At 51.6% G+C, this 22,043-nt stretch overlaps 1 protein-coding gene across 2 annotated transcripts in view; it reads left to right on the forward strand.

The window, feature by feature from the left end:
* Window positions 1-466: 466 nt before the first annotated feature.
* Window positions 467-22,043, forward strand: part of Fam167a (family with sequence similarity 167 member A) — a 33,535-nt gene continuing 11,958 nt past the window's right edge. Inside the window, exons 1-3 of one of the 2 annotated variants that reach the window (XM_008828091.3) lie at window positions 467-737; window positions 6,104-6,204; window positions 17,340-18,122. In XM_008828091.3, the coding sequence (XP_008826313.1) occupies window positions 17,739-18,122 (384 nt within the window). In that variant the 5' untranslated portion in view covers window positions 467-737; window positions 6,104-6,204; window positions 17,340-17,738. Of the gene's footprint in view, window positions 738-6,103; window positions 6,205-14,719; window positions 14,770-17,339; window positions 18,123-22,043 lie in introns of those variants that run through there. The other variant, XM_017796903.1, reaches the window with a different exon arrangement.

A 22,043-nucleotide genomic window follows, 5' to 3' on the forward strand; every position in this document is an offset into this window, starting at 1 on the left:
CAGGTTTGGTGGCAGACTGCTGCAGGGACGAGGAACCCAAGCCTTCTGTGGGTGGAGTGCAGGCTGCTTCCCCTGCCCCCTCCAGCAAGCCAGCTGCTGACAGAGGAGAAGCCACGTCGTCGCCATGCTTGGGGGAAGAACTCTCTTGGCTTTGGGCTTAAAAAAAAAAAAAAAAAAAAAAAAAGGGCGTCTAGGTTTGGTTTCGTCTGAGGCTTAGCGAGGGCGAGCGGCTGGGCTCAGCCCTGCGTGGGGAGGGAGAAGCTGGGGTCTCTCTAGGACCCCGCGCGGTGGAAGGGAGGCCGATGGGCTGCAGCTTGAACGGTAGGCCGGTTCGCCACTGAATGGATGGAATAGCTCTGCCGTCGCCGGGCAACCGCCCTGACGCAACGAAAAAAAAAAACAACAAAAACTCGTCCCTTCAAAAAAGAACCGTGCGGAGAATTCGCAGGCGCTCGGGAGGCGGGAGCCTGAGCCGGGCAGGGCGGGCGCGGGCTGGCGGACCTCGGGACGCGCTGGGGCGCAAACAAGCGGTGGGTTTGCTGCGCCGCGACTTTCCCAGGGGCTGTGGCCGGCGCGCCGGGCAGGCCGAGGGAATCCGGCTCCCAGGTCTCCAGGGCCCGCAGTGGGGGACAGCTGGATCCCACGGCCCCTGTAGGGGACACCGCTTGTGGCACAGCGTTGCCCCTCCCCATCTGCTCCTGGGGGCTCAGGCCTTCTGAGAGGTTTGGACAAGCCAGGTATGGACTCTACTCTCTTCTGGGTGGGGACTTGGGAGTGCTTGGTCTTGAGAGGGAGGGACCCTACTGGGGCTCCGGTACAGATCTAATCCTCTAGGCTCCTGACCCTCACACCCACTTCCTCTATTCAGTGAGATAAAGAGTTCCTGGCCCCAAGGATGCAATAGATAACTTAGAAATGACCTAAGGCACTTGGGTCCACGGTGCTCTAAAGGTGAATCCAGGGAGACCTAGGGAGCTGCACATCCAAAGGTCACTCAGAGAATGAGCAGGTCAGGTATGAAGCTGGGAACCTGGGGTGTCTAGATCAAGGGGCCACAGATGGGGGCGGGAAGGAATCCTTCCTGTCAGATGTGCTCGCTGTATACATCAGTTCTGCGATGAGCAGGCTCTTCTGGGGACATCTGCAAAGTGGGTTGGTTCCAGATGGTGTCCCCAGTTCATTACCCCCAACCCTCCCCACTCCTAGTCAAGAGTCCACAAACTATCCTTCCTGGAGAATGCTGGGTGAGACCAGGTCCTTGTGCACAGTGGAGTTGTGGCCCCAGAGCAGCTTCCCCTCCACATGCCCAGGCAGTTCCCACCAGGCTTGGGACCCACTGCAGAAAGTCCTGGCCCCAGAGCAGCTTCCCCTCCACATGCCCAGGCAGTTCCCACCAGGCTTGGGACCCACTGCAGAAAGTCCTGGGAAAGCCACAGTGTAGCTATGGGGCCTTGTTAGTCTGCTTGCATCCTGGGTTGGGTGACCCTGCCAGCATGGTTTTAAAAAGCCTGGCAAAGCAACTTCAAGCTGTACTTCCAGAAATCAAAAGTGACAGTACTTCTTTCCGGAGAGCCTCTACTGACCACCACTGAGAACCAGTCAGATCCTTGGTCACTTGAACCTCATAAAAGTCACCATTTGAGGGGACATCGTGAGTCTCCAGTTTGGAGTCTGAGAAGCAAAGTAACTTGGAGCAGCTCCTGTGTGCTTAACTCCCCAGATTCCAGAAATGCCCTGAAAGGAAGACTGCTTCAGGGAGTCCACCACAGCCCCAGAGACAGGAAGAAATGATCCCTCCACACCAACATAGTGGGGCTCATCTCATGGCCTAGGAAGGTCTTCTGCCATCCCAGGGAGCCCTATATCTCCAGCAAAGATGTTTATTGTATCAAGAACCTGGCACATTTGGCCACCAGGCCTGGCCAGTCTCGGAAGGATTTAGTTCTCTCTCCCCACTCCTCTCTCCCTCTTTTTCCTCATCCATTACCTGAAGCCCCCCCCCCGACTGTATGCACACTTTCTTCTGTCCTTCTTGTACCCCCAGTTACAGGCATGGTTTTCTGCTAAGTGACCCATCCCTACTTCCATCTCCACAGCTTGGCCTCCCTCCAGGAAGGGCCAAGGGATACTCAGAGCACCCAGACCACCAAGAAGGAAGATGATCTTTGGGCTCCAGGTACATCCTGTTGGTGGAAAACCAGAGTAGCCTGACAAGAGCACCTGGGATTCCAGTGCCCTCAGGGAGCTGTGCTCTGCTGGCTGATGGCTTTTTGCTTGCTGCTTACAAAGGCAGAAGACAAATGATAATCTAGTTGACAGAACTAGGGAGGGGGACTCACGTGCCACTAATAAAGTCCCCTTAGAAAAGTAACTGGGATTGGGCTGAGTATGTAGCTCAGTTGGCTGAGTGCTAACCCAGCATACTTAAAGCCTTGGGTTTGATTTCTAGTGCTCTATAAACTGGGCATGGTGGCACATGCCTATAATCCCAGCACTTGGGAGCTGTGGGCTGAAGGCTCCTGGGCAACTTAGCAAGTTTGAGGCCAACCTAGAGTACGTGAGACCCCACCTCAAAACATGAAGAAGAAGAAAAGAAGTAGCTAGGAGCTCATATTCAAGTGCACCTTGGGTTGGGGAGGAGGAAGGAGGACAGACCTGTATGAAAACAGACCTAAAAGGGGGAGACTGACTGAACAGAAGCAGGGACTCATGGGAATCAGGACAGCTAGGCCACTGGAAGTGGCAGGTGAGCCTTGTTAATTGGCAGTCACCTTGAGCTACCATACAGGCTGGATTGACAGAGGACTCTGGGAGACCTGGCACAGGTGCCCTGTCCCTTCAGGGGCAGTTCTACCCCACTCACAATCACCACTTCTCTCCTGAGAAGAGGGCAAAGGAACAGAGAGGGAAGAGAACACCAGGGGTGAGAGACTGTGCTACTTTATAGTCGCTTGTCCTCCTAAGCACCAGACCCGCTCCCCTCTACCATCAGCAGCTGCTCTGTGGACAGTAGCCGTGGCTTCCTTTGGGCATCAGGGAAGGGCCCTGTTCTACAAGGTGGCTTTCTTTCATCGGTCCCTCTTCATGCTTCAGCATCTCCAAGAGACCCCTGGCATGTGGTAGCTGCTGCCACAGAGGAGATTTCAAAGAGCAACCCAGTGGGCTGAGGATTCAGTTTCTGAGGATTCAGTTTCTCTCCATGAGGTAGTAGACTGAACCTCCCCCACATACACACACACCTTCCTCATTGGGACTGGAAATTCTTTTCAGGATCGTCTGATCCCAGTGTGGGAGCGGGCTAGCAATGGATCCCCAGAACTCCCTTCCAGGTGTGTGTTACTTGGGACCTGGAGGGCAGTCCTGGGTCAAAGCTTACTTCCAGGTGGAAGGGAAGACGTGTGTGAGCACAGGCTGCCTATGCAGTGGCCACAGTTCCAACTTGAAGGTGGGGCAGTATTTCCTCATTCCAGGAAACTAGCAGAGCCTCTGAGCACTGGTTGGGGACAAACCAAAGGAAGCCAAAGGTTGAGGGGTAGGTGGGGTCGGGGCGAGAAACCTTGAGAAGATGCTGAGTGCTGACCTGTGACCAGGGCCCTCCCCCAACCCTCAACTCTGAAGTGACACCAGATGCCTGTGAGTGTGGACAGGTGCTGAACCCTAGGGACACAAGACAGGCTTGAACCAGGACAAGCCAAGCGGTCAGAAAGGCAAACACTCTGGGCTCAGGGCTGACCGTGCTGTCGCCTCATCTGTCGTGTTTATTTGGTTGGTAGCAGCTGCTGAAAACATGGCGGAGGGTGACGGGCAAGTGCATTATCAGGTTTGAGTGAAAGCAGACTGACAGCAAGCCCTGCCCACATGCAGGCATCTTTTGTTTATTTTGCGTGTTTATTTCCAAAGAGCTCCAGCAGATACAGGGAGGCTGCTCTGTGTGTTCGGTGAAGTCACACGCCTCCTGGCACCTTCACTGTCCTCCTCGGAGACCTTGCTACATCCTTTGACCTTCCAAGTCCAGCTGCTCCCAAATTCATTTCGGCAACAGACCTCCCCGCTCCCCGCCCCCAATATCTCTTCTCCAAAAAGATCAGTGAAAGGACACGCTTTGCTGATTGCTGGATGCAAGGCAGCACACCTGCTCTACTGCCTCTGGAGGGGGCAGGGATCTTCCTGGAGTGAGGATGTCCTGCTATGAGCCCCAGAAGGAAGGGGTCTCCAGCTAGCCTAGTGTGCCTTCAAAGCCTTTTAGGGTCAAGAAAGGCATCAAATGGAGAATGCTTATAACAGTGCCCTTCCCATGAAAGAGCAAAGAGTCTGGTCAGGGCTGCTGAGAAGTGCATGTGGATTTGTGCAGAATAAGAGCTGACATTCATCTGTATGTGCATCTGAGAACATACAGACACACTTTGTTCCTGGTTGGGAAGCTGCTTCCCCAGGTGACAGGCCAAGGAAAATGCCAGTCAGGCACAGTTGAGGGCAGGAGGTGGCAGTCCCATCAGAGGTGTAACTAGTCATTCACATATACTTTTATCTCATTTGATCCTCCCAGACTGTGGGAGGTTCTCCCATGATCCCGTTTCATGGGCATGGAGCCTAAAGTGGAAAGGGTTAGGGGGGTCAGTCATAGTTGGTGGCCAGTCTCTAACACCCTCCTCTGCCCCATCCTTTGCTCGTCCTGTGTCTCCCTGTAGCGCCTGAGTCCTTCCAGCAGTGATGACAGTTCAGCAGCCCGGCAGGCACAGCGCCTGCTAACATAAGGGGGTACACGGTCATACAGCCCATTTCTCTCCTGCCTTCAGTCACTCAGAACAAAGGTCCCCTCCGTACCTTAGCAGCAGGCCATCCTGGACACTCAGGCCGGCTGTAGCCCCACTGCTTCCTTTATTAGGTCCCCTCCAAACTCTGGGAAACCCTAAGATCTTCCAACCTCTGAAGCAGTCAGCACGCCCAGACCAGATGTGGAGGTGTGCCACTCAGTAAACACAGCATGCACCGGGAAACCTCTTAAGGAGATCCTTGCAAAACGGTTGCGCCTTGAACTTACAGAGTAAAATAGAAAACAAATAGAACCAATTCGCATTGCAACTGAATCCTGTTGATTTTGCCTATTTGAAGTTGAAGTGTATTATCAGGGACTTGAATAGGCCTAACTGCCTTGTTGGGGGGTTGGGACAAATGCCACTTGGGGCATTCTCCAGTGGGTCACAGTGTCCTTCACTGTGAAGTGCTACCTGGGTTTCCTGGGAAACGGTTGCTGTTCCTGTTGAGGAAACACACTCCAGCTGCGTTCTTCTTTTCACTCTAAAGGCCACTCTATGTCTGCCTCTTTGGTGTCGCTGTGGTCTTCAGCCAGAGATGTTCTGTGGTCACATGGGACAGTTAACTGGGGTAGTGATGGGCTGCCTCGTCAAAGGTCCTCCTGGGACAAGGGCCACTTCACTCTGTGCATTCCAACCCTCAGATGCCAGGCACCTTTCTTCCCACCTGCCAGAGAATTCCTTTCCTAGGGCCGTGGAGGGGACACGGTGAGGCTCCGAGTGCCTGCACAGCTCCTCTGCCCCCATCCTCTTTGCAGCAGTCCCAAGCTTTCTCCTGTCCTTCCAGGGAAGCTGTAAGCTAGTGTACGGTTCCTAGGAGCCATAGCGTCTCCACAACCAGTAGGGAAGCATGCATCTCTCTCAGTGATTTTCACGGCAACTTTTTTCACGGAGCAAAGTGAAAGCAAAGGTTTCCACACTCCCAGCCGTCTTGCAGGAGCCTGTGGAACTGAGCCCATCAATTATTCAGCACTGACTTTGCATTTGAAAAGGTCTTTACAAGTATTTTTATAGATTCTTCCCTCATAATGTATCAGCGAGGCAGAGCCAGGCTTCCCCGTTTCCTAGACAGTGAAGCAAGGCTTGGCGTCAGAAGATGCCAGTCCAAGTCTAATCAGCCCTACTAATGGAGCCTCCGATCCTGGGCCAGTCGTGTGACATCTCCGGTTTGAGATTCTCTGGGATTGAACACCTGGAAAGGCCTCTTTAGCTCAGACCACAGTATGTGGGAGAAAAAGTTTATCAACTACAGTGTGGTTTGAAAATGTCTGTGATTGATCTTATTTCAGGTATGCAGATAGAAGAGTTGACTCCAGAATACAGGGCCAGCCATTAACAGAGGACACTGGGAAACAAGTCTGTCTGGGCGAAGGTCCCTGGAAGAACGCAGGTAAGCTTGTTCTGGTGCTTGCCTCAGGACGGAGGCTTCAAAATGTGGCTGTCAGCCCACCAGCAGCTGTGATCTGGGAAGCTATCCCAAGAAGCAGAGGGACCCACATGTTCATAGAGAGCTCATGACAGCTCTCAGTGGGACACGAGGGCTGTGTCTCTCCAGGTGGGTGGGGCTTGGGGCAGATACTTTTCTCCCCAACCTGGGCTGAGCCTGTCCAAGATAGTTCTCACTCCCATCTCCTGCAGAGATACTGAAATCCTGAATGGGGGGCCTGGGACTGCCCAAGCAGGATGCCCCTGACGAGCTCCAGCTCCTCCCTGTGACCTATACTGGGCTTCATGCCATCTTTTTGTCCTCCCATCCTGGAGACCTCAGGCCTAGCTAGCACCAAGACTGCCCTGGGCTGGCTCAAGGGCTAGCCAACCCCATACACACAAGAAGAACGCAGTTCCTGTTCCATACAAGTTCCAAGAGGCACATGACTTATCCAAGATAGTGGGTGATGGCAGACTCTTCTTTAAGCTTGAGTGTTTCCAATGCCAAGCTTACCTACAGAGGAGAACCCCAGCCCAGAGAGAAGCATCAGCCATCAGAGACTTCAGTCTGGAGACACCCTAGCTCACGCAAAGACCCCAACCTAAAGAGGTACCCCAACCTCTTTGGAAGGAAGGGATAAATTCTTGTGGTGCTTTATTGCAGGATGGAGCTATCCAGGCAGCACCAGATGACTTCAGGGTTGCTCTGAGTAGACAGCATGCTCACACACACACACACACACACACACACACACACACACGCACAGAGGAAGACAATCATCCCACCACACACACACATAGTACAAACTCCTCACCACACTCAAAAACATAGGACAACTACCTTACCACACTCACACACACAGCCAGCCAGACAAATCTGTGCCACACATACACACACACACACACACACACACACACCACCCATAAATACAGAAGACAACCTCATTTATACACATACACAACCAGCCACTGCACCATACATACACCATGCTCAGCAAGACAGCCACCCCATCACACACACACACACACACATACACACACACAACCAGCAAGGCAATCATCCCACCAATACACAGAGAGCTAAACAACCACCCCACCACACTCACATACACATGACCAGCAAAATAACCATCCTATCACTCCCATACACCAATCAGCAAGACAACTACCCCATCACACCTAGATTTACCAGCAAGATAGTCATTCTAACACACACACACACACACACACACACACACGCATGCACGCACACACACAAAAGTACAACCACTCCACAACATTTACACAGCCAGTAAAACAACCACTACAACCACCTCTCACACACAATCTCTCTCTCTTTCTGTCTCTTTCTCTCTCTCTCTCTCTCTCTCTCTCTCTCTCTCAAAAAATTGGGGCCAAGGACTAGTCCCTATAGTGTCATCCTCCCGTCTTAGGGACTCCCAACAACAGCTCTGAACAAGGACTGGAATAAAGATGGGCCTGGGAAGGGGCCAGATCAGCGGGTGTCCCTCCTGCTTCAGTCTCCATGGCAACTCGAAGGCGGAGGAAAAGGGCTCTGGGCAGCCCTAGCTTCTATCAGCAGCTCTGTGGGGTGCAGAGCTATGTCCCCTCCTCTCACCCCCGCCCCCAGCTGGTCAGTGCTGAGGCACGGCTGCCAAGCACAATGGTCACATTCCAGGCTGAGTGAATCATGTAAGAGTTCTGTCTCCTGATGCTCTCAAAGTAAGATAAGCACTGGGTTTATGATTAAACCCAGTCACAGAAGCCTGTCCATCACCTGCGAAAACTCCTCTAGAGCACACAGAGCCCTTTCTCCCTGCTCATTTCATCCACAGCATGGCTCTACAACAGCCCCATCTTCAGAGGAGGAGCCAAGACCTGGCTAGGAGACCAGAAAGTGGGCTCAGGCTGTCTCCTCAGTTTGTCCTAAGCCACCCTCAGAGCACAGCATACGACAGAGGCAGAGGGGCTGTGGAGCTGCCTGACCTAGCATGTTGATAGGGAGGCCAAAGACATTGACCCTTAGCCAGATCACAACCCTCTGGGTTTCCAGCATGGTAACATGCAGGCTTACTCAGCAAAGAGACAGACTTCCCTGTACCTGCATGTGAGCCTCTCTTTGCCCACCATCCAGGTCTCTGACCTGGCTCCATCAGCAAGAACAGTGGGCAACCAGACAAGTTGGGGTGTGAAAGTCAGGCTTACTGAGGACAACCCATCCCCCATACCTGCCTTGATAAGGAAAGTCAAATCTTGAGGGGTCTTGATCCATGGTGTGGCCAATTCTTCATTCCAGAAGCTTCTCAGAGGATGAAGTAACACAGCCAGGTCTAAAGTTTTCCATGTGGGCAGGACCCAGAAAGGAGATAAGTCAGCCCTGTCCAGATGATATGCTCTGGAAAACGGCCCAAAGAGTGTAGATGGGAGGTTGTGGGCTTTCACCAAGGTAGCCTGAGCCTTAGGCTGGTCACTCAGTCCCCAACTGACTTTGCCTATGGACCTTGTTATATACAAGTGGCCTATAGTCACAGTCAAGTTGGTCCCTGAGATAGGGTCAGCATCACTGGCCAGCATAGAACCAGGATGGAGTTAGCTGTCTCCAGGATGATGTGACTGCCAGAGGATACATGAGCCCCAGCCTGTGAGGTACATGATGAGGGAGAGGCCTACACTCCTGCTCAACCTTGTTGCCCTGACTCTCCATGCTTACCTGATTCCAATCTCTGCCCTGCTAGTTCCTTCTCATCTCTGTGCCTCAGTTTACCTGTGTAGTAGGGGGAACACAGTATGCAGTCACAAGGTTCCCATAAGATGCTGCTTCCTCAGAGTGCCTGGCTTGACAGTGATTCTGTATTACCTAGCAGCAAGTTGCTAGGGCAGGATCCTTACTGCATTCTAGAAGATAAAGGCTCACAACTGGTATTCTCCCAGAAAGACATTCAAAGGACTGAAGGAAGGGGATATTGAGAAGGGGACAGTATCCACACCAGGCTTGGGCATAGAGTGAGGAGTACAGGGGTATGGTGGGCAGCCGTGGGAAGTGGATAGAGGATGGAGAACTCCCAGCTCTCCCCAGCAGGTCCCTGTTCTCAAGAACCAGCCTCTGTAGCCTCGGGGTTCCTTGTAGGGCCAGAACAATGCAAGGCTCAAATGTGTCAAAGCCTCTGTGCACTATTACAAGATAACATCACTGTCCTGCTCCTATGTTATAAATAATGTGCACTCCCCTCCTCCCCCAGTATCTCAACTCCTCCATGCTGTTCATGGGCCTGAGTCTCAAGACAAAAGTTTTCTGTTTCCAGCCAGTAAAAAGAGCCCAGGGCAGTAGGGCTCTTGTCCTTCTTTCATGCAGCAGAGAAACAGGTACCAGGAGACTGCAAGAGTTAATTATGAGTACGCCCTAGTTTAGAAGGAGCTGTCGCTGTAGGAGGCTCAACTCCGTAGGGAGCAGAGCAGCTACAGCAAGTGAACCACTGCCCCAGGGCCACTCCTGGGCAGACCTTCTCGCTCTGGAGACTGTCATTTTGTTGAGGTAACCCAAGGGGGCCAGTCTCCAAAAGAGTGCATCTCTCCAGGTCAGCCCTGTAGGTGACTGCCCAGTTTCTGGGCATTTGACTTCAGCCCAGCAGGAAGTCACATGACCCAGAGCATGTTCTACACCATGATCCCTGGGTGGCATTTCTGCTGGGAAGGAGTAGAGGAAGTGTACATCTCCACGTATGGAAAACTGTACTGCCTGTTGTTGACTGTAAATTGGGAAACATAACCATGAATGCAGATGGACTCAGTAAAATTTTGGTAAGAAGATGGTGACCATCTACCACCCTGTAGCTCTCAACCACAGATGGCACCCCTCTCTGAGGGACGCATGAAAATGTGGCTTTTTGGATGTCACACCAGTTTGTGATGCTACTTGACTCTCACAGGTGTCGCCTCTGCAAATGAGTTGTGCAGCCCCTGACTATAGCCAGGCCTCTGAGTGTAGGCAACAGAAAGCAACATGATCATAAGCCCGGTGGGCAAGCGCAGAAATGACAGAAGGCAAAGACCAAGGGAGAAAGCAGGGCAGCACCGGAAGACAGAGGCAGCCCTCCGCAGGCCCCCAGTTGTTCAGGAGAGATCACTGGCTAAGAGAGGGCTACCTCACTGCATTTCACCTCTGTTTCTAGGCTGGCACCTATGTGGCCACGTGGAAATCTTAGCCAGCTATTCATCTGGGCCTCACATACAGGCCAAATTCAGAGCACAGGCCTGAGCCTCTGATTGCCTAAGATCAAGTCACATACTCACACCTAGTTGCCAGGGCCTGGGCGGAGGAAGGCGGCTAGGGGCTGATCCTTTGGTTGAAGAGAGCAAACACAAAGTGTGTCTGGCCTGCCTGTCGCTCTACACGACATGGGAGCTCCCTGCAGACAGCAAAGGAGGGGATAGATACACCATAGAAATAGACCAAGGTCCAATATCAACAGCCAAGCACCACATCCTTTTACTATTTTCTCAACACATGCTCCCGCTGGCCAGTCATAAGTGTCGGAAACCCAGCTGGAAGTAGCTTAAGTCCCAGAGGAGAATTTGAAGGCTGGATAATCAAGGTCTACACTGTGTGAACTTTTCCTGGGAAACAAAGAAATGTCTGTTTACCCCAGATGGAGACCATTGACAGACCAAAGATACACCCAAGTCTAGCTTGGCAAACCAGTGAGTTTAGCCAGAGTTACACACAGGAACAAGGGCTCCTTCTACACAGCCCCCTACCATTTGTTACTTTCTCAGGAGCAGCAGGACCTCCTAAGCCCCTCCTTCCCAGGACAGATCACTAGTGGGCCCAGTCTTGTGTGGGTCTCCTGCATGTAGTCACAGCTGCCCAGAGTTCAAGAGGACAACAGCCACGTCATGGCCAGAGGACGGCATTCCATAACAGTCTGGTGGAGTGTCTTCTGACAAGGCCTAATTGGGGGCCTCAAACTGTGTGCTTGGTGTTTGTATCAGTGGACACTCTCCCTGTGAAAGCAAGAGGCCCCTAGCACCCCCAGGCTACTCAAGAGCAAGGCCAGCTTGGGTGAAGAGCGCGCTGCTTAGCTCAGTTAAGTCACATGACCACTCTTGATTTGAGAAGTGGAGAGGGGGTTTAGGTACCACAGGAACTGAGGGGTGAAATTCCCCCATCAAAGGGGAATGGCCTTTCTGAAGGCTAAAAGGAAGGGAAGGTGTCAGGTGGAAATGACCCTGTATAATGCCGATCACCAAGGAGGTCCTCTGCTCCAGGGCCAAGTCTTGGGATATGTCACAAGCTGGGCCTGTTCCTGATTTGCCTGGGGGTGGAGACGGAGGCTGCACACCTGTGTCCGGGCACTTCCCACTCAGGGCAGGAAAGGGGTAGGTGGCATCTTAAGAGGACAAATAGAGAAGGTGTCATCACAGGAAACCTGGGGGCTGCACCTCTAAGCCCATCCAGTTGGTACATGTGAGCACGTGCAGGCTGCAGAGATAAGACAGAGGTCTGCTCTATTATTCTTTCATTCCAGGCTGATTACAGAGGGTAGCATGGCATTAAGTGCTGCATCGAAGATCAGAGTCTTGGTTCACACTATGATCAGGATAGTCTGGTAGTGGAGGTCATCAAGAAGGCCCTGGTGTAAACGCAGTGTAAATGGTCTAAGAGGGGCAGGGAGCCCAGTGGTTAGGAACTGGCCTAGATACAGGGCCTCAAGCCCCAGTTCCGTCATAGACCAGCTCTGTTACCTCAGGCAAGCTCCAACAACTGTCTGTGCCTCAGTCTCCGCATCTATACAAGAGGGTCAATAATCTGTGCATCATGGACTTCTATGAGAATTCATGTGTTAGGACAGGCAAAGATTTCAGAATGACTCCTGGTGTGGTTGCTCTGAGTAAGTGTCCTCTAATCTTGTGATGACATCATTGTTTTGCTCCCTGTGCTGTCACCATCAGACCTTATAACCTAGTCAGGGCAGATTTAGGAAAGCTTCCGGAAGGAGAAAAGCCCCAATTCCCTGAGAACTGAAGTAGAGATGAAAGCAGCTGTGCCAAGTCACAGGGTTTGGCGGGGCAGATGAGCTGGGTGGGGTGTTTAGAAAGATTGTGTCTCATGTGGAGTATATGAACTAGAAGTTTCTGGTGGAAAGAGTAAGCAAGAGAGGAAGCTGGGGTTAACAGACCTGGGGAAGCCCATCGGGAAGTGGGTTCGAAGGCTTCCCAGATGAACGAATTAGCTCATAATGAGACAAGGTGTTGGCTGACTGATGAAGCCATACCCACCCACCTCCTGCAACAGCAGAGGAATTAGCTCATGGCTGGCAAAGCCTCCTGCACTGTCCCAGAAGCCAGGGAGCATGTTTGAACGGCAGCCCTAAGTGCAGAGTGGGTCCCTAGACCCTCACACACCACTACCGCAGGAAGCCGGGAGCAGCTGCAAGGTTGTCCTCACTGATGCTGGGTGGGACACACCCTAGCCTGGTGGAATTATGGGATTGTCTTCTTTCTCCCAACACCCAGGGTCTAGGAACACCATCTGGCTTCCTCCTTGGCTCTGTGCTTCCCAGTCCCTGGAGGACCTACGTTAGATGGAAAGCCTGTCGCCCAACATGTTGGAGGGCTCTTCCTGGGTCCAGGCTCCCAAACATCCTGGTTATTAAGAAAGACAGAAGGTTCTTGCCACTCTGCCCACCAAGAAGCTTCCCAGTAATGACCCCTGACCCAGGCACCCAGCCATCATCTCTCCTCTAGTTCAGAATAAAGCCAGCTCAGTGCCCACTAAGTGGGCAGTTGATGATGAATCTTTCTCCTGGCACCTCCTCAGGCCTGTGTAAGTGACATTACAGCTCAGCCCCCACACCCAGCTGTAGGGAAGAGAAGAAACCCTCTGGGCCTCATCAGACACTAAGGCACTTAGGAGGTTGCATGTCTTGGAACACTGCCTGGTGACCAGAGAATGGAGCAAGACCTTATCATTTGTTGGGAAGCAACAAGGCTTGCTTCAGATGCACCTGACCCCACGCTCTACAATGGCAAGTCCCTAATTTGGAGCTCCCCATACTTCTTCTCCATGCCTCATTAACAATAGTAGTCTTCCAGTGGGTCCAGCTCCAGAGAGTTGCAAACACAGTTTGAGGCCCCCAATTAGGCCTTGTCAGAAGACACTCCATCACACCTGATTCTATTTGCTCTTACTGGCGCCATTGCACAGGTCAGGAACCAAATCCACAAGGAGACTGAGCCCGAGTCCTCAGTTTGCTGGGAACAGTGCGGGGACCAAAAGCCAGGACGTAGCCCAGTCCTGGCCTCTATGTGCATGATGCATGACCAGACCTGGGTCACCCGGCGCTGTAAACTCTATTCTTAGAGTGGGTATTCTAAGCAGGAGCAGGGGAGGAGGGAGCCGGTGCAGCATGCTGTGTTGGTGAGCTCCTTTCTAGCAGACCTGTTTTTTCACAAAGGACTTTCAGAACCTTTTAAAATCCAGAACTGTGGGGCAGGTGGGGTGGGGTGAGCTGACCGGGGCTGTGGGCTTCCAAGGAAAGATGTAAGAAGAGACGGACTCAGGTCACCCAAAAGTCGGGGATCCACAGATGAATACTCTGTGCAGTGGCAGGGTGATGGAACTGGGGTGTGGCGCCAATAGGTTACATCCACTTAACAATACTTTTAAGTGTAACTTTATCTAGGCTACCCACATAGTAGGTGCCCTAAAAACAGCTCTGTTTTGCCTTGCCTAAGCCTCACATGCACCCCAGCATTGGATGTTGTTATCTTCAGACATCACTCAGGGACCTCACTCTTGTTAATGCTCTGCATCATCATCCTGAAATTCTTAGAACTTTTTTTCTTTTTCTTTTTTCCTTTTTCTTGTCCTTTTTTAAACAAGGAGCCCAGTATTTGAATTTTGCACTGAGCCCCGGATGCTTATCACAACTGGTCCTGTTTGTACCTGATTCTCAGATCAGGACAGGGAGGCATGGGGTGGTCATGAAGCCACAGACCGAAGCATAGATCCAGCTCTGAGCCTGAGGCTCCAGGGTAAAAAGACTGACTCTAAATCAGATGGTGCTGTATGCCCATGACCCAGCTGGCAACTACCTGTGACTAGAAGAGGCACTTCTCTTCTCCCATCTCTAGGCACCCTCCTTTGTGATATGGGTACCTCTCCCTTGTCTGTTAGGTGAGGGTGAGGCTGGAGAGAACTAGAGTACACCCTGGTACTTTGCACAGAGGTGAAGCTGGTGAATCAAAGCCTCCTCTGGGCTGACTCAGCTTATGGTGTTCCTGTTGCAGGCCTCCTCTGAACAGATTGAGAAACATTAATTAAAACAAAGCCACACAATCAGACAGTAGTTTTCCACCCCAGTGGGGGAGACCCTTTTCTAACCCTACGGGATGCTAACCCCAGAAGGGGAGGAGTGCAGCAGGGATGAGGGCATCCTACTGTGTTATCTCTCACAGGACTCTGGTGGGCAGAACACTGCTCAGTGGCCTGTCTGAACTGGACTTTCTCCAAAAAGCTCTGCTGGAGGTAATGAAAGCTCCCCTGTCCTTGAGAAGGAAGCTCTGTGGGGTTCAGCCACCCCAGGTGCACTCAGAATGGATTCTGGCACCTCAGTAAAACAGAAGGGAGGCGCCTGGGAGGGGCCCCGGAAAGCTCCAGATTTGGAGAGAGCGGAAGAAGGCTGTCACTGGAAAGTGCATGGAAGGAGCCTCAGGAGTCCTGTGTCTTCTGAGCACACTAACAGTCAAAGAGTACACAGGAAGAGATCAGCGGCATTAACCCTTTTTACAGACAGGGAACTAAGGCTCAGGCAGCTTAGAGCTAGGATCAGATCCCAAGTCCACCGTCTCTGAAGAAGACCTTTTTTTTTTTGGTCTTTTTGAGACAGGGTCTCCCTGTAGCAGAACTCACTATGTAGACCAGGCTGGCCTTGAACTCCCAGGGATCTGCCTGCTTCTGCCTCCCGAGTGCTGGGATTAAAGGCATGTGCCACCATGCCTGGCAAGAAGACCAATTTTTAACTGTGTTAACTGTGTGCTTGGAGCTCCTGGGAACTTGGGAACGTGCTGCTATTGGAGTCCCCAGGCCCAGATCAGTGGACTCAGACCCCTGGGAGGGGCCTGGGTTCCTCAATTCTGCCCAGAGAGGACATGAAATGAAACTAGGTTGCTTTGCTATCCGTGGGCTAGAATGTTCTTCATTCCATAATAACACCCTAATAAGGGAGGTCTCAGAGCCTGGGGAGGGCAGCATCCCATCTTCTGGCAGCCCTCCTCACAGCCTAGGCTTGTAGGGGTTTTCCAGAGCAGAAAGCTCCACTTTTACCTTCTTCCTGAGCATCTTCATGCCTGTTGAGAGGAATTTCACATCCTCCCTCAGTGGTCCAGCCTGCCAACTTGTTTCCTTCAACCCCATCTTAATTTGAACCTTTCAACCTCCATGCCAACTTCATCTACCCAGTTCCCATCATCCCAAGCAAATGTCACCAGTTTCACATTTTTAAAAAAATTATTTACTTTATGTGTATGAGTGCGTTGCCTGCATGTATGTAAGTCCACTCGTGTCATGCAATGCCCATGGATGTCAGAAGAGGGCGTTGGGTCTCTTGGAACTGTCGTTACGGATGGTTGCTAGCTGCCTTGTGGGTGCTGGGAACTGAACCCTGGTTTTCTGCAAGAGCAATCAGTGCTCTTAACCACTGAGCCATCTCTCCAGCCCATTTTACTTTTTATAATGGTTTTATTCATAATCAATAAACTGCACAAACAGCTCAATATACTTCAACAGGTAGAAAGACAAATCGTATTACATCCATTCAATGCTTCAATAAGAAAGGAAGAAATAAAATAAAATGCTGATACACAAAACACAGCCAGGTCTCAAGTGTGCTGTGGCGACTGAAAGAAGCCCGAGCCTGTACTGTATAAGAATCTGTTGATAGGACATGCTCAGAAAGAGAATGTGTGGAAACAGAAGGTATATCATCTTCTGGGGTGGGAGCTGGAGGTAGGGCCTATGCAGGGGCAGTGTAACTACTTTGTGTCACCATGGAGGCAGGGAATTTTTAAGACATGCACAAGTGCACAAACATCTCTTTCGTTCCCTCCTCTTCCTCACAAGAACAGTGTGTTCACCAGGCTGCTGAGCAGCTCACTTTTCCATTTGAGCGATATCCTGGACTTTGTTCCACATCAGTTCCATGTTTAGAGCTCAGCACAGATGTTTTGGGTTTTTTTCAAACCCAAGTTCAAATCACATGTTTCCTGCTCTGATCTGCCCTTGCCCAGATCCCCTCAAGATTGAGGCTGGGAGGCTCAGCTAGGTCTCTAACTCAGAGCTACTTTTCTACCTGTACCTTGGGTGATGCAGCAGGAGTCTTGGCTTAGAGGCCTCACTAGAGACAAGGTGGCCAGATCAGATCACAGCTGGAACCCTTGCAAGGTGGCACTGCTGTGTGGGCACCTTACGTAAATGTGAAAAACATCTTTTCAAAAGACTGAGTCGCGAGTCACGTTTAGTTTCACAGTCCAACTCCCTTCTCTGCAGCAACTATGGGTTTGTTTTCTTCCTTCTCTGAAGAGATGAGGTCACATGTTGTTACTGGAGCCAGAAGCTGAGTGTGGACAGAGGGCGGGGGCTGTAGTGGGTGGAGGTGGCCAGAGAGCAGGGGACACCTGCTCTGAATCTACTCAGGGGCTCACCTGGCCTGTCAGCTGGCTCTGGAGACCTTCCCAGAGAAGAGACCTGTGCCCTCAGACTCACACGAGCTGGGCTTGTCCCCGAGTTTCTTGCTGAGGGATATGTCTTGGTGAGTTACTTAGCCTCCTGGGTACTTGGTTCTTCCCGTATAAAATAGGGGTTAAAAACAAACCACTAGACTTGCTGTGGGAACTCTATGGGATCATAGAGGTGGAATGGTTTTAAAATGGTAAAGGACCATCCAGTTTCAGCAAGTTCTCTGCATAAAGTTAGTGGCATCGTCTCACTTCTAATCTGGAACTGATAGGTAGAAGGCCTATCCCTGAACCTCTCTGACCCTTAGTCTCCCCTCCTAGGGAGCAATATGAAGATTAATGTAATTCTTATCCTTGCTGCAGGCCCGCTGCCCATCCTTTGCCAGAGAAGAGGGCACGCCTGGAAGCTTCCCTCTGACGGCACACCTCCAGCACGCATAGAACTTGGCAGAGGCTGTCCCTGAGATTCCTGCTGACACTTGTCTGAGCCTGCCTTCTGTGGAGCATGGCCCCCACAGGATTCCGGAACAAATCATAGACCCTAAGCCCTACAGCTGCTCTGAGAGGCACACTCCACAGCCCGGTTTGGCTCCAGGTGCTGTCTAGCCTCTGAAACAAGCTCCTGTCCTCAGGATGTCTTCAGGAACCCTGGCCACAGCCGTATGAGGCTTTTGCAGAGCAGGACCAGATCTTACCACCCATCAAGCCTCCCTTGTGGCACCCCACCACCTCCCATGCCTGGCTGCTGGGGCAGACTAGAGAATGTCTGTGCCCCAGATCCAAGTGGAGGAAGTAGGTGAGGAAGATGGGACCACAGGGGCAGCCGCACCTCTGGACGACCACCTTCTCAGCCTGAAGGCCCTCACAGAGAAGCTGAGGCTGGAGACCCGCAGACCCTCCTACCTGGAATGGCAGGCCAGGTTGGAGGGACAGACATGGTCCTTCCCCAGGCCAGCTGTCCAGCAGGAGGCAAACTTGGAGCAGGGAGCTCTTGGGGCTGGAGAGCCTTTGCTATCCCCAGTAAAGCCCAGAGAGCATCCCCCACCTGCCAGGAGTGCCAGCGGGGGTGACAGGCCACTGTCCAAAGGCAAGCTGGAAGGTTTCCAGAGTATCGATGAAGCTATAACCTGGCTCAGGAAGGAACTGGTGAGTACCCCCAGAAGACCCAGACACAAAGCGAGCCATGTTTCCTCCCTTCATCTTTCTCTCTGACTTTATCTCAGTTCCCACACAGTGTTCGTCCTCCCATCTCTACCTGTCCCTCATCTACACATCTGTCATCTTCCTGTTAGATGAAGGGCAGATCTCATGTCTCTGTGGTTACATGGAGCCTGGGTCAGTCAACCCCTAATCACAGGTATAGAGGAAGTAACAAGGACCTGAACTAAAGCTAGGGTGTCCCTATACTTCCCTCACCAGCATCAGAGTCTCCTACTCCTATCCCAGAGTTTACCTGCCCTCACTTCTCCCTGAAGCCCCCTCCCTTGCCATCCTTGCATCACACACCTGGAGTGTGATGCTGAGCATCTAGACTCTTTGTTTAAAGCCTGCTTCCAGCACACAGCCTAGGCTGAGAGCTTTGCCTGAGATGGATGGGGCACGCTCATGTTGTCTACACTGCTGGGTCCACCACTCAGCAACTGGGTGACTCTTTCCCTGAGCTAAGCATTGGCACTGGGCTGGATGGTGGGGCTCCATAGGTGACCTACTTTGGAAGGGGCTCACAGTCTGGGGCTCATAGCTGTAAGTACTGGGGCCCAGCTTGGGAAGGGCTGCTTGATAATTTGAGGTATACAGGAGCTGCCAGACAGGGGCCACATGACTGATCACGCCTGAGGTAAAGGCTTCGGCAAGGTTGATGAGTAGGATCCTGCCTGGAAGTCAGGGCGGTGCAGGCATTCTGAGTGGAATGAGTGAGCAAAGGGCAGGAGATGCTGAGCCACACATCGGCTGGACCCTTTTACTGCCCACAGGCAAAACAGATTCCCATTAGGAACTTCTCACCATGCACCAGCCCTAGGAGAGTAGGTGGGGCATTGTCACACCCTCTCACAGGACAATCACTGGTCACCAACATTCATGGTGGCTTCTTGGCAGAACCAGACCTGAAATAAAGCCTCTCCATGATCTCAATAAGCTGCCCTGCCCATCACCTGGGTCATAGATAACACCTGATGGGGGCCATCTGGCCAGGTGACTTCTACAAGTGGTAGTCACTCCCAGGGCAACAGGAAGCCAGAGGTTTGTTTTATTGAGTCCTGAAAAACAGATCTCCACTGGTGCCTGACATTCCTCATGGGCTAAAATAAAGCATTAGGGTTCAGGGTAGGAAAAGCTCAGGAAACTGGGCATCTGATTAACTGAGAACCTCTTTAGCTTTCATTCTTGACGTTGAGACTGCTCAGAACTCAGAGCACACTGTTCCTCTATGTGTGCTGTTAGGAAAGAAAGTGGATGCTTGCTGTGGTTTCCCCAGAACACTGCGCCTGGGGATTCTTTCTCTGTGGGGATACTCATGGGGGTATGAGAGGTAGAGAGATGGGCATGCAGGGCCCAGGAACAGACCCTGAAAGCTGCTCCCTGAATTCCTGAGACTAAACTGCTTTGATCTGTTTTTCACAGAGGAACAAAAATAGTAATAATATTCCCATTAGCCAAAGATGCAATTTATTAGTTTCTGGTTCATTTGAGATTTTATTGCTTCTGGGAGCAGAATTGTTTACTGTTCAAATAAGTTCGCATTCCTTGTGGGCTCCCCTTTGGAGTAAAGGGTAGAGAAGTAGAGTAGAAACCAGTAGAGCAGTCCCTGGAGCTTGCAGGCATCCCCCACCCCAGTCGTCCTTTAGACAGAAAGGTGCCTTAGAGAGCTTTTCCAAGTCCCAAAGCCTCCGCCATACCCCAGGTCATTGAAATGAGCACCTGTGGTGTGATGCTGGGCATCTAGACTCTTCAAAGCTCATTTAAAGCCTGCTTCCAGCACTCAGCCTAGGCTGGTAGCTTTGCCTGAGATCGATGGGGCAGGCTTATGTCTCTTGCTAGGACACAGCAAGCCAAGCAGCTTAAGGTGCCCCACCCAGAGTGTGCTGGCCAAGAGCAGGAGGCAAGCCAGGTGCAGGGGCAGCTGTGGATGCTATAGACTGTGGGACTCATGGGGGACAGCAGGGGCAGTCATAGTCAGGAATGATTTGACTGTCAAAGACTGTCCGATGTGGACACAGGGAATATTTGCATTAGTAAAATCCCTTATATCTGTGCAACTTTTTCCACTCTCCTGGGTTACAATGGGTGCATGATGATGGTGATGATTGTGGCATCGTGGTGCTTACCCTGTGCCAGGTGCTTCCCTTGCAGTGCTCACGTCTCCCTGTCACATGACCTCACCTTCCCAAACCCTTACTTTCAGAAAGACAAGAAGGGCTCAGAGAGAAATGCACAGGAAATGAGAAAGTTGATCTGTGAACCCTGGCGCACCAGGTCCCTTGGCCAATGTTAACCTTAGCTGCCGGGCCAGGATGTAGCGTTGTCCTAAAACTGTAAGTTCACAGGGATGTCAGCAGTCAACAGAACATGCGATGTGGAGGCAGAGAGAGAAAAACGGGATTGAGTGAGAATCCCTGCTCTGCATTCTCTTCCTGAGAAGGATTCTGTGTGTTTTGTGTCATTGCCACCATTGTACAGAGGAGCTCACTGGGGCTCCTGGGGCTCCTGGGCAACCTGCCTATAATAATATGGCTTGAAAGTGACAGACCCAGAGCTCAAACTCACCTATCACCTTTAAAAGAATCAGGGAGGCTGGTGAGGTGCTTAACTGCAGAGGACCTCCCTCCGAACATGCTGAAAAAGCCCTAACCCCCAGACTCCACTGTACATACAGAGTCCCTGGGTCTCTTGTGATGGTGAAGAGTCTGGTTCCATGAATCTGGAATGTAGCTCACGATTCAGAATTTCCAAACAAACTCTAAGGGACACTGAATGTCATATGACATACCACACTTTGAGTCCCAAGGAATCAAAGGAGGCCTAAGAGATCAGGAAGAGACCTCAGAGGATAGAGCCAGGAGTCCCCAAGCTTGAGCTCCACACCCTACCATAACTGCCCATGTGGCCAAACTCAGCCAGCAAAAGGGCCGTAGTGGGGGCGCTCACAGCATCCCCAGCCCAGTGGTCCAGGAACCACACCTGCTTAGAGATGGTCTTCCCCTAAAGCAGCAGAGGACCGATCACCAGGAAGGGCAACTTGTAAAACACTTTGAGCTAGAAGCAGCTCAGCTTAGAATACATTATTTTCTCTCTAAGTCTCAGTTAAAACAAAGGTTTCCTGCTATTGGATTTTTAATTTGTCCTGTATTATCCATCAAGGTATTTTTTAAATTGGCCTGTTTTTTAGGTACCAATGAAAATGGCTTGCATAACCTCTACTATGCTGTGTTTATTTAAGCCCAGAATCAAGCTTTCATAACACCTGGGAAGCCCTGCTCTCCCTGTACATTTGTTAGAGTCATGTACAAATTTGTCCTTTCTCCCATATGGCCAGAGAAACACATTGAAACCCTGTAATTTGGTCAGTATGTGGGCCTTTCCCTACACACTGCCACACCCCCCCCCCCCGCCCCCCCCCCCAGAAGCTTATTTTTCTAGTCCTGGGGATTGAAACTAGGGCCTTTCCCATGCTAGACAGGTGCCCTCCATTGAGCTATATCCTCAGTGCTCTCTCTGTTACACTTTTTATTTGGTGACAGTCTTGTCAAGTTGCCCAGGCTGGTCTTTAACTCACCCTATAGCCCAGGCAGGCCTTGAACCTACAATCCTCCTGCCTCGGCTAAGATTACAGACCTGGGCCATCAGGAAGTTTTAGTACCAAGGGCAGCCCTAAAGTGCCTCCTGTCCATCTGGCAGCCCTCTCAGGAGCTGTTGAAACAATCAGGGAGATAGTTGTCAATGTGGCCCTATTTAGAGGCAGGCTGCATGGGTCTGGGAAGCATCATCCAACCTTCCCTGTCTCCTCCAAGGGCAGTCGACAGGTGTTACAAAATCTGGACAGGTTTCCAAAGCAAGGACCGGGCTGGA

The sequence above is a fragment of the Nannospalax galili genome, unplaced genomic scaffold (assembly GCF_000622305.1).
Source record: "Nannospalax galili isolate Female #2095 unplaced genomic scaffold, S.galili_v1.0 scaffold612, whole genome shotgun sequence".
Taxonomy (NCBI): domain Eukaryota; kingdom Metazoa; phylum Chordata; class Mammalia; order Rodentia; family Spalacidae; genus Nannospalax; species Nannospalax galili.